Raw genomic sequence first — 13,204 nt, 5'->3', positions numbered from 1 at the left:
CACAGAGGGGACATTTACATTGTGACAGAGGCGTGCATAAAATATATAGATAGAAATATAAATGACTAAAATAACAATTAAAACACACATCAGTGAGTGGACACTGGTGGAATATGAACGATTTGCTGCTTACTGTCCTTTCTGACTTTTGTTTTGTTTCAGTCTCGTTTAAATGACCTCTTGGTTGCTCAGACCACAGCCATTTTCTAAATCAACATTCGCTATGCTGGTGAAACAACCTGCCCACGGACACACACAGAGAATGACACGCGCGCGCACACACACACACACACTTTAAAAACAATAGTGGTTTGGCTGTAGTGGCAAACTCAGCCACAGTGAGGTATACTGTATATGTCTAAGGTTTGCTAACAGTAGCTAGCATTAGCACCTTCAAGTCTAGCTAGATGTATTCAATAAGTTAATGCATCATTGTTAATCATTATTTTTGAATTATAATTCAAGAGAAAGAATGTTTTTTCTTGTTTTTACAAGTACAGAAGTGCTTTATTTACACTTATCTTGACTTCAACGTTTTATTTTAAGCAGAATTGCCTTTTTTGTTTGTGTTTTTAAGAATTGTAAAATGCAAAATCAAGTCCAAATGAACTCCTTGTGTTGCTGTGTAATGTTTACTGTCAGTAATATGTATTCTCTCACGGCTAGTTCAAAGAAAATCACTGAAATCCAAAGTTCTGTGCTGCCGTTATGGTGTTTTGCCAAGTCACCCTAAAGGAGGTGTGGTGTGCTCTGCTGGGAGTGTTTTGCACATCTGCCTCCACACCTGGATGTGTTTACTCTCCTTTCATCCTTTCAATCTCGGTTTGCCTTCAACCCAGTCTGTACTCACAGTATATCTTTTACATTACACCTTCCTTACGTAAATAGTTTGAGTGGAAACTAGAACATCCTAACTATTTAGAAAAACATGTGAACATCCGGTTGCTGTGCAGCCGTCCAATCACTGTAGCATTGATGGATGTCATGCTTCAGGTTGACTTTATGGGCATTTAATAGAGTGTGAGAGACAGATGGAGAGCCTGCTCACAGACGTGCTGTGTTCTCCCTGCAGGTGTGTGTTGCAGGCGCAGTGCTCTCGGGGGCAGCAGCCGGGTCAGTGGCTGTGGAGCTTCGACATGGAGCAGCAGTGTCTGGCGGTGCAGGAGCTCCACCCCTCCAACATCAGCCGGGAGGAGAGCCGGACGGTGAGTCTGATGCAGCAGAGGAGCAGATCCAGTGTTATAGTTCACCCCATCGGTACACATCCTGACACCAGGGCCGATGCAGACTCGCTGTTGGAGGGCTTGATAACCCACTCCTACTCAACACTTGTTGGATCGGAAGGGCTCTTAATGTGGTGGAGCCCACGCCCACGCCAACGGACTGGAAGTGTGTGGGCGGTTTGGGTTGGGCCTATGAATCACTGCCCCATAACTCCTCCAACTGTTCCTTATCAGCCTAGCTGGTGTGTGTCTGTGTGTGTGAGAGTGTGTGTACATGACTTTGTTAGGCGTCAGGAGCAGATAGGGATCAGAGCTCTGTCCTGTCATGTCCCACTGTTGGAGAAAAGCCGCATATCAGTCATGTTTGTGAAAGATGGTGCCTTTGGATACCAGCAGAGGCAAACATGTATACACAATGCACACAGTGTTCCGTCATGGGAGAGACCGCTAGAGAACATGTCCACTTTCAGTGTGAACACTCTGTGTGGGTGTAAAGGACAGCAGGTGGGACCACATCCTTCCCTGGAAGTGTAAATACAGGAGAAACAGAAAACTCAACAGGCTTCATGTTTGGGTTTTATGCCACATGTCATTTTTCATGGATGTGGTATTGAAGTCCTGCAGTCAACGTTGCAGCCTCTGGAAGTCGGTACAAAGACATCGTGACCCTGCTTTAGTAGCACATAAGAGATGTGTTCATTCAGACCAATGAGGGAGCCAGACTCAGCAAGAAGTGCCCCATACTCAAATAATGTATCATATTTATGGACTAACATCAAATACATTATATAAGTATTGAGTTTTAGATACCCTTGAACCTATTGAGTGTTTTTAATGGAAGACTCGTGGGCAAAACATGCAATTTGATGACATCGCTTTGGGCGTCAGGAAATAACGATGGGCCTTTCTCATCGTTTCCTGAGGTTTTACGAACAAGATGATCGATTGGGAAATAACTGAACAATGATGTGATTGATAGATGAAGAAGATAATAACAGCCTGTTGCAGTTGGGAATGTGTTCTGTATGCCTACCAGTCTGCTGCTGCTGGACCCTTGCTGTGCGCAGGTCGTGTGATGTCATGTCAAACCACACGGGTAAAGGCCAGGAAGAAACCAGATATCTGACTTGAGAGCACACTTGATAATCATGAGGTTCTTAAACAGTCTGCACACATGGATCTGACTGAGACCTTTGGTGTCACACATGATACGGCTGGGCCATGTATTTCATCAAAGTGTTTCCGCTTGCTTTACGGAGGATGTCTCCAATCCTATATCGTATATCCAGTACAAATTGTTGTAATAGTGTAATCTTTGTACGCAGCCAGCCTCAGCCAGAAGTTGAGCTTTACACACAGTCACTGCCCATCGACATCACGCGTGGACCGCGTCTTTACAGACATGCATTTAAACTGCTCTCCCTGAACTCAGAGCCCGACACCAGCCAGTGTTCGAGATGAAATGGTCATTGAGAATAGCACTTTGAAAAGTCATGGAAAGACGCATATATGTTAGTGTAGCAGCGGCACAAGCTCCCTACGAGTCATGCCGCTGAGAGGCTAACAAGCGCTCTTTGCTGTGACGCGTAGGCCATGGCGCCATTCGCCCTCTTCCTAGTTCCTACATCATATCCTCCAAACCGCCATCCAACAGGTCACTCTACCAATGAACCACACCCACGCGACCATTGCCGGAAGTGATACACAATAAGAATCAAACGTGATGCACACAGAAATGAAGATAATAATAATAAAGTAATAAATAGTATCTGTCCCTGAAGTGGCTTTGTCTCTGCAGGTGTCCGTGTCCGTCGCAGGACTCCCGGTGTTGGAGAAAGGAGAGAGCTACGCCTGCTTCTTCCAGGACAGCCACAGTCCTGCCTCCGTCACTGGGGGCGGAGCCACCTGCCATTCTCCTGAGAGAGGCCGGGTGCCCAGGGTGCCCCCAGGGCAGGGTGAGTGACTGTTTCTGGAGCAGAGAAGATCAAGCTGCCGTTTAATTACTGCTTTTTCAAACTTCTCACCTTTTGGAGTGAAGGCTTTTTCCCGTCATGAGAGAAACCTCTGCGTGCGCGTTGGCGTGCTCAGACATACCCTACGCGCATACATCCTATCTGTGTCCATGAATCACCCAATCCATTTGTTCCTAAACCGGCTTACACAGCAGGGAGTGTGTACTTCAAAGCGTACAAGTCTCCATAAATGTAATTCATCCTTTATGCTTTCATATGTGATTTAGTTTTCCTAAGTTTCAGAGATTTAGTGTGCCGTCTGTCAGTAAGGCAGCGGCAATGATTAAAGAAGATTTAGGGGCTCGTAAATAAAAATGGAAGTCCTCTACAGAGGTCACAATCACCCAAACATTCACAGCACACACACACACACACACACACACACACACACACACACACACACACACACACACACACACCCCCCCCCCAGACGCTGGTTCCCATGCCTGCATTCCTGAACCTCTCAGCTTGTTGTGGTTCTCAGGGTGCGGGGCTCAGGAGAATCAGCCCGGGGGGGGGGGGTACTGAGATATGGACACACAGGCTGCATTTAAGGATCTAGCTGTGGCTTACCTTAACTTAAGAGAGTTAGTGCCAGCGCTCACTGGGAAAGACAAGGACTGAAGTTCAGACTCTCACCTCGCTGCTGATGTTTCTCTCACAAGTTCTGAATGTTCTGGACTGGGTCCTCATCCTCTCGCAGCAAATGTTCTGCACACTTTTAAATAGGCAAAACATTGTTGCACACCTGGAATAAGTTAAAGATACATTGCTTTAACTTTGTTCTGTTCTAGAAATACAGAAACACAAGAATATCTCTGCTGCGTGTCTGCCAACTGTGGGCTCGCTCTACCACGTGATGCCTTCACCTCAGTTCACCAATAGGAGCCTGTGCTGCCCTCTGCGGGAGCTTTACTCACTGTAGCCATCACGTCACATGCTATGGCACATTAACATACTACAGTATATCAGCTTTTCAGGTTCATAAACTATAGAACAATACAAAGTGCTTATTGAAAATAATACATTATGTTGTCTCCCTTCACTTTGAAGTGTCCGTAAATAGGCCCGATATTGCTGTGGGTCCAAATCTCAGACTATGGTTGCTATGAAGCAATCTCACTAACATGATTAGATAATCCAGATTCTCCTCAGCGGGGCTTTCCTCCGCCGCGGGACACAACGGGCTGGTAGATTAAAAATGCACTCTAATGTTGCTGTAATGAACATGGACCACATGGCTGTAATATTACAATGCAATTCAAAGTGTGTTCAGCAGCAGCAGCAGCAGCAGCACTGGGCGACTGGATGCTGTGTGGCACGTGCACATGTTCTGTTTCCACACGGCTTCTTATTTCTGTGCTTCGAGTCTTCATTCATGTCATTGCCAATAACTGAAATCACCATGCTGTGAGCACGCCTCTGAGAACACGAGCTCACAGACCGATTAGTTGGAATCTAAATGATCTTATTGGTAAGATGCTAATTGTAAAATGACCCAAAGTATTGTAAACAATAATCTTAGTTTAAAAAAACAGCTTCCTGCTTCCACTTTCTCTTCCTACACTTTCGGACGAGGAACTGTTGCCAACAGTTTGGTGTATTTATAGTTTTATCTCCGAAAGGAATGGACATGATCTGGATTGCTGCTGTCCCGTCTGATCACCGGACTGTAACAACGTCTGTGTTCCTGTTCCATGACCTCCGATGTAATCAAGGAGCACACTATTGTTGTAACTATGGAAACAAGACCTCCATTCACTATTCCATCATGCATCCATGCTTCTGTGTGCTGCACATGGCCTCTATTAGGCCGGTCCTTCTCCCGCCCTCTCTCCCGTGTTACAGAAGCATCGTGCTTATCTGGGACTTTCTGAAGCAGAGATGTTCAATTGGCCACATATGTCTCGAGCCCCATTGGCTGAGGTGAAGCTCCATGTTGCTCTGTGATGTTTCCAGCTCTTCCTCATGCCGCCTTCCTCTCTGTGTTTGGTTCTCTGCAGACTTCGTCACCGTCCCTCTGTCTCTTCGCTTCGGCGACGTCACGGTCACATCGAGGGATTTCACCTTCTACGACTGTACGGCTGTGAAGCAGCTGTCTGGCAGCATGCCGTGAGTCTCCGTGATGTCTCTGCCTCTGTACTGTGTCTCTCTCTGTCCAAGGCCCGTGCTGTGCCCTGTGTATTCTGTCCATCAACGTCTGGTTTCCATTTCTTCTCAACTGCCCACCTGGTTCCAACACGTTGAACCCTTTCGTCCACACCCTGGCTGCTTTCGTGCCTATGTATCCTAAATGAAATATCTCATCAGAGCGTGCCTGTGAAGGCTGCAGTCCTCCGAGTCCTTCCCCTCTTCATCTGCTCCGCTCACTGGGCTAATACCATGCTGATCAGGACAGACCTCCATCACAAAAGAAGTAAAAGATATTAGGCTCCATGCTTTTTATATATTTACCCAACATGTTTTCATTTAAGTATTCATATATACGCATATGTATATGTATATATGTATATATATATATATGTATATGTATATATGTATGTGTATGTGTGTATATATGTGTATGTGTGTATATATGTATATGTATTTTATGGATATATATGTGGTTATGTATATACATATGTGTATATAGTATTTATATGGATATATATGTGTGTATATGTATATACATATATGTGTGTATCAGGGTTTCCGCTAGGATTTTTTCTCGCCGGTCAAATGTCCGGGCAGAATTTATTTTACCGGACATATTTGAAACTTACCGGTCATATTTCAATGATAATAATAAGAGTTGTGTAGCAGAGTTTCCGTTAGCAGGTAATTACCGGACTATGAGCAGATATGCTTCAGTTTAAAACTCAGTTCACGGGGCTCATTTTGATATTGCTTCAGTTTATAATCGTAACAGATCGAACAATTCAGATTCATTTTTCAATAAATGATTCCACAAACAACAAACAACATAATTATTACATTCAAACAAACTACTTGTAGTAGATAACGTACATTATTCAGAAGTTTACATCAACTTTGAATAATAACACGGGAGAAACGGATCCTCTCTTTTCCCCTCTCCTCCCTCTCTCTCTCTCTCTCTCCTCTCTCTCTCTCTCTCTCTCTCCCTCTCTCTCCTGACAGCCCGTCAGTTTCTCATGCAGCTCCTGCAGCTCGCTAAACAGAGGGCGGGGCTTCAGGTGATCATGCAGAGCTGCGTGTCTCGGTCAGACTCAGCAGCTGATCTGATCTCTCTCTCGTCCGGTTACACTTCACCCGCGTTCATGTCCATATCGATCAGATCCAGCTCTCCTGATCGGCCTTTATAGAGAGCACCGATCAAACTATTAAGAGTGAATATCGGCCGATAATGACCGGCGGCCGATCGATCGGAGCCTCCCTAATTATTACCAGACATTTTGACCGGCAGGTTTTGAATTTACCGGTTTTTTATAAATTTTACCAGCTAAAAACCGGTAATTACCGGCTAACGGAAACCCTGATGTATATATATGTGTGTATATGTATGTATATATATATATATATATATATATGTATATATATATATATGTGTATATGTATATATATGTGTGTGTGTAAATATATACATATACATATATATATATATATATACGTACATATACATATATACAATGTGTGTCTCATCTACTGGGCCTCGCAAGGCACCAAACCCCAACACTGCTCTCCGGACGCTGTATAATATAATGTTTTATAGCTGCCTGTGTGTCAGTGCGAGGCTTATGAGGAAGACCATGAGGGGCCCAGGGGACACAGTTATCATTATTTACTGTGTTTTAAAACGTGCTCCGAATACTAGGATGGGTTAAATGCAGGAAATGAAATCACTGTGTGGTGCTGTATGTGAGACATGACGAGTGAAGAGGAGTTCATTCATGCACATGATCCATCTGACGCTCGATGTGGAGAGAGATCTGCATAAAGACCAGAACATTCTGTCCACTGGACTGCAGCCTACAGTGCACCTCTGTGCCGAGCGATGATGATGATGATGATGATGATGATGATGATGATGATGATGATGATGATGATGATGATGATGATGTGACAGAATAACTGTATACAGTCATATTTCTGTAGTTACTAAGTTATATATACTCCTCAAAGTTTCCTCACAGAGTGATGCGGTCTGCTCAGCTTCTCACTGGCTTGCCATATAACTATTCGGTATATAGCTATACTATATTCATATAAGTTTACACACAGTTGTATTCTGCTAATCCTATCATCAGCATCATAGCATGTCCATTTACGGAGTGCTATGAAAGCCTCATTTGATTTCACAGGTCAGCATAGAAGTTGTCCCAGGGTGTGAATGCAGGGCCTGTGCTTCTCAAACAGTCACAAGGAGTGCTCTTCCCCGGAGGAGAGAGGCGCTGTACTGACGGTCTGGACTGCTCAAGAATTCCATTCATTTCTGAGAGAACATTCCGTGCCAGGAAACTGGTGGAAGCCGTAAATTCTCTCATGTCTTTTACGTTTCATTTCAAGAACAATGTGTTCGTACAAGACTTGTTCTCGGGAGACGCCAATGATTATTGGCCTGAGGTGACTTTTACTTTAAATAATGGTAATGTAGCCAGAATTCACTCGCATCGCAAATGACCGTCAGATATCAATAAAGGACTGTTTTCTGGCTCCTCTGCTGCGGAGGGTCATTCCGAATACACGTCCATGACACTGACCTTCAAAACTCACCTTCAATCTGGCTTTAATGTGTGATTGTTTTGTATTATTTGACTTTAACTACATATTTATTTGTTGTTCTTTTCTTTTCACTATATCTGTAAAGCGTCTTTGAGCACCTGTAAAAGCGCTAACACAATAAATGTATTGTTATTAACAGAGTGAAGAGACGTTGAGAAAATGGCCTCTGAACATCAGTGTGTGGAAGGCCTGTTGGATCTCTATACCTCCGTTCTCCACCTTTCTGTCTTGTATATACGATCCCCCACTCTTACGTCTATCCCCTCCACATCTTCTGTCTTGTATCTCTATACCTCAATTCTCCACCTCTTCTGTACTTGTATCTCTATACCTCCATTCTCCACCTCTTCTGTCTTGTATCTCATACCTACGTTCTCCACCTCTTCTGTCTTGTATCTCTATACCTCCATTCTCCACCTCTCTGTCTTGTATCTCTATGCCTCCTCCGTTCTCCACCTATTCTGTCTTGTATCTCTATACCTCCGTTCTCCACCTCTTTCTATCTTGTATCTCTATACCTTCGCTCTCCACCTCTTCTATCTTGTATCTCTATACCTTCGCTCTCCACCTCTTCTATCTTGTATCTCTATACCTTCGCTCTCCACCTCTTATATCTTGTATCTCTATACCTTCAGTTCTCCACCTCTTCTATCTTGTATCTCCTATACCTCCGTTCTCCACCTCTTCATATCTTGTATCTCTATTACCTCCGTATCCATCTCCCCTCTTCTGTATTGTATCTCTATACTTCGTTCTCCACCTCTTGTATCTCTATACCTCCGTTCTCCACCTCTTTATATCTGTATCTCTATACCTGTGTTCTCCACCTCTTCTATCTTGTATCTCTATATACCTCCGTTCTCCACCTCTTCTATCTTGTATCTCTATACCTCCGTTCTCCACCTCTTCTATCTTGTATCTCTATACCTCCGTTCTCCACCTCTTCGTCTTATATCTATATACCTTCGTTCTCCACCTCTTCTATCTTGTATCTCTATACCTCCGTTCTCCACCTCTTCTATCTTGTATCTCTATACCTCCGTTCTCCACTCTTCTGTATTATATCTCTATACCTCCGTTCTCACCTCTTCTATCTTGTATCTCTATACCTCGTTCTCCACCTCTTTGTCTTATATCTATACCTCCGTTCTCCACCTATTCTATCTTGTATCTCTATACCTCGTTCTCCACCTCTTCTATCTTGTATCTCTATACCTCCGTTCTCCACCTCTTCTGTCTATATCTCTATACCTTCGTTCTCCACCTCTTCTATCTTGTAATCTCTATACCTCCGTTCTCCACCTCTTCTGTCTTATATCTCTATACCTCCGTTCTCCACCTCTTCTGTCTTATATCTCTATACCTCCGTTCTCCACCTCTTCTATCTTGTATCCTCTATACCTCCGTTCTCCACCTCTTCTGTCTTGTATCTCTATACCCTCCGTTCTCCACCTCTTCTATCTTGTATCTCTATAACCTCCGTTCTCCACCTCTTCTATCTTGTATCTCTATACCTCCGTTCTCCACCTCTTCTATCTTGTATCTCTATACCTCCGTTCTCCACCTCTTCTATCTTGTATCTCTATACCTCCGTTCTCCACCTCTTCTATCTTGTATCTCTATACCTCCGTTCTCCACCTCTTCTATCTTGTATCTCTATACCTCCGTTCTCCACCTCTTATCTGGTATCTCTATACCTCCGTTCTCCACCTCTTCTATCTGGTATCTCTATAACCTCCGTTCTCCACCTCTTCTGTCTTATATCTCTATACCTTCCGTTCTCACCTCTTCTATCTTGTATCTCTATACCTCCGTCTCCACCTCTTCTGTCTTATATCTCTATACCTCCGTTCTCCACCTCTTCTATCTTGTATCCTTCTATACCTCCGTTCTCCACCTCTTCTATCTTGTATCTCTATACCTCCGTTCTCCAACCTCTTCTGTCTTATATCTCTATAACTTCGTTCTCCACCTCTTCTATCTTGTATCTCTATACCTCCGTTCTCCACCTCTTCTATCATTGTATTCTATACCTCCGTTCTCCACCTCTTCTATCTTGTATCTCTATACCTCCGTTCTCCAACTCTTCTGTCTTGTATCTCTATACCTCCGTTCTCCACCTCTTCTATCTTGTATCTCTATACCTCCGTTCTCCACCTCTTCTATCTTGTATCTCTATACCTCCGTTCTCCAACCTCTTCTATCTTGTATCTCTATACCTCCGTTCTCCCACCTCTTCTATATTGTATCTCTATACCTCCGTTCTCCACCTCTTCTATCTGGTATCTCTATACCTCCGTTCTCCACTCTTCTATCTTGTATCTCTATACCTACGTTCTCCACCTCTTCTGTCTTGTATCTCTATACCTTCCGTTATCCACCTCTTCTGTCTTGTATCTACTATACCTCCGTTCTCCACCTCTTCTATCTTGTATCTCTATACCTCCGTCTACACCTCTTCTATCTTGTAATCTCTAATCCTACGTTACTTCCACCTCTTCTATCTTGTATATCTATACCTCCTTCTCCAACCTCTTCTGTCTTATATCTCTATACCTCCGTTCTCCACCTCTTCTATCTTGTTTCTCTTACCTCCGTTCTCCACCTCTTCTATGCTGTATCTCATACTCCGTTCTCCACCTCTTCTGTCTTATATCTCTATACCTTCGTTCTCCACCTCTTCTATCTTGTATCTCTATACCCTCCGTTCTCCACCTCTTCTATCTTGTATCTCTATACCTCCTGTCTCCACCTCTTCTATCTTGTATCTCTATACCTCCGTTCTCCACCTCTTCTGTCTTGTATCTCTATACCTCCGTTCTCCCACCTCTTCTATCTTGTATCTCTATACCTCCGTTCTCCACCTCTTCTATCTTGTACCGCTATACCTCCGTTCTCCACCTCTTCTATCTTGTATCTCTATACCTCCGTTCTCCACCTCTTCTATCTTGTATCTCTATACCTCCGTTCTCCACCTCTTCTATCTGGTATCTCTATACCTCCGTTCTCCACCTCTTCTGTCTTGTATCTCTATACCTCCGTTCTCCACCTCTTCTATCTTGTATCTCTATACCTCCGTTCTCCACTCTTCTATCTTGTATCTCTATACCTCCGTTCTCCACCTCTTCTATCTTGTATCTCTATACCTCCGTTCTCCACCTCTTCTATCTTGTATCTCTATACCTCCGTTCTCCACCTCTTCTATCTGGTATCTCTATACCTCCGTTCTCCACCTCTTCTATCTTGTATCTCTATACCTCCGTTCTCCACCTCTTCTGTCTTGTATCTCTATACCTCCGTTCTCCACCTCTTCTGTCTTGTATCTCTATACCTCCGTTCTCCACCTCTTCTATCTTGTATCTCTATACCTCCGTTCTCCACCTCTTCTATCTTGTATCTCTATACCTCCGTTCTCCACCTATTCTATCTTGCATCTCTATACCTCCGTTCTCCACCTCTTCTATCTTGTATCTCTATACCTCCGTTCTCCACCTCTTCTATCTTGTATCTCTATACCTCCGTTCTCCACCTCTTCTGTCTTATATCTCTATACCTTCGTTCTCCACCTCTTCTATCTTGTATCTCTATACCTCCGTTCTCCACCTCTTCTATCTTGTATCTCTATACCTCCGTTCTCCACCTCTTCTATCTTGTATCTCTATACCTCCGTTCTCCACCTCTTCTGTCTTGTATCTCTATACCTCCGTTCTCCACCTCTTCTATCTTGTATCTCTATACCTCCGTTCTCCACCTCTTCTATCTTGTATCTCTATACCTCCGTTCTCCACCTCTTCTATCTTGTATCTCTATACCTCCGTTCTCCACCTCTTCTATCTTGTATCTCTATACCTCCGTTCTCCACCTCTTCTATCTGGTATCTCTATACCTCCGTTCTCCACCTCTTCTATCTTGTATCTCTATACCTCCGTTCTCCACCTCTTCTGTCTTGTATCTCTATACCTCCGTTCTCCACCTCTTCTGTCTTGTATCTCTATACCTCCGTTCTCCACCTCTTCTATCTTGTATCTCTATACCTCCGTTCTCCACCTCTTCTATCTTGTATCTCTATACCTCCGTTCTCCACCTCTTCTATCTTGTATCTCTATACCTCCGTTCTCCACCTCTTCTATCTGGTATCTCTATACCTCCGTTCTCCACCTCTTCTATCTTGTAGATACAATATATTAAACCTGATGTTCTCGCTCTTCTCTTCAAAGCTTCATTGACCCCCCCGGCCCCTTTTTACGTTTTGTCACCTTGCCGCCCCAACCTGTGACAGGGTCTGTCGTTTCCTGCCTCTTCTCTAACCAGCTGTTGTTGTGTGTGCAGATGCCGGGGCTGTGTGTTGAGCCGGTGGGGATGTAACTGGTGCGTTCACCAGCACCTGTGCACCCACAAGCCCACCTGTGAGGAGGGTGTGATCATCTACAACCAACACGTACGTTCATTTAACAATAGATACCTGAGCTCCGTACAGACTCAGCCTGCATGGTGTTCATATCTTTGGAGAAGAGTTGTGCTGTAAGTTGAGGTTGCAAATTGTCTGATGCATTGCTGAGAAATGAGCCATTAGCGAAGGAGTCGTGGAGCATATGATACAAATGTATTTAGTGCACATTCTCTTCATTCAACAACTTCACATAACAGCCACTCATTTCAGATCCAAGACAAAACACACAGCAAACGTAAACCGCTTCAGTTGTTAAACTAAAACCACTTGTTTTGTTCTGAGAACTTGGATGCATACGAACATGTTTGGTACATTTTCCTATTCTGATATGATGCTTGCATTCCCCAGCGCCCAGACATGTTTTGTTGTACCTCGTAAGCCATTAAAAGCCTCATTATTCCCAAGGCTTTATGCACAGCAGCTACAGTCCCAGCCTCCTCCAACAGCAACACACCATGCTGTGTCCTTAGCACCAATAACACAATAACAGCAGGTTGGGTCTATCGTCATGTTTCAGTTCGCTCATTGCTTATTTCCATTTCCCTGAGCCCATTACTTTTATTTTACTGTCTCACCCTCTCCTCATGTCTCCCCCTCCTCCCCCCTCCCAGTTCAAACTCCCCACCTCAGCTCCTCCCACTATCAAACCGATAAAAGTCATCACAACTAGCACAACCGCTGCCATGACAACCACCACCATCCTAACAACAGCAACTATTGCTACAACAACGACAACCGCCGCCCCCGTCACCGTAGCAACCACTCAGGAGCCAACCACC

At 44.1% G+C, this 13,204-nt stretch overlaps 1 protein-coding gene across 1 annotated transcript in view; it reads left to right on the top strand.

The window, feature by feature from the left end:
• plxnb1b (plexin b1b) overlaps positions 1 to 13,204 on the top strand; it is a 135,867-nt gene that overhangs the window by 92,279 nt on the left and 30,384 nt on the right. The window contains 2 exon segments of the mRNA XM_034082633.2: positions 12,305 to 12,413; positions 13,037 to 13,204. Of these exon segments, the coding sequence (XP_033938524.1) occupies positions 12,305 to 12,413; positions 13,037 to 13,204 (277 nt within the window).

This window comes from Pseudochaenichthys georgianus, chromosome 5, assembly GCF_902827115.2.
Source record: "Pseudochaenichthys georgianus chromosome 5, fPseGeo1.2, whole genome shotgun sequence".
NCBI classification, from domain to species: domain Eukaryota; kingdom Metazoa; phylum Chordata; class Actinopteri; order Perciformes; family Channichthyidae; genus Pseudochaenichthys; species Pseudochaenichthys georgianus.
This window is presented reverse-complemented; position numbering and strand designations above follow the sequence as displayed.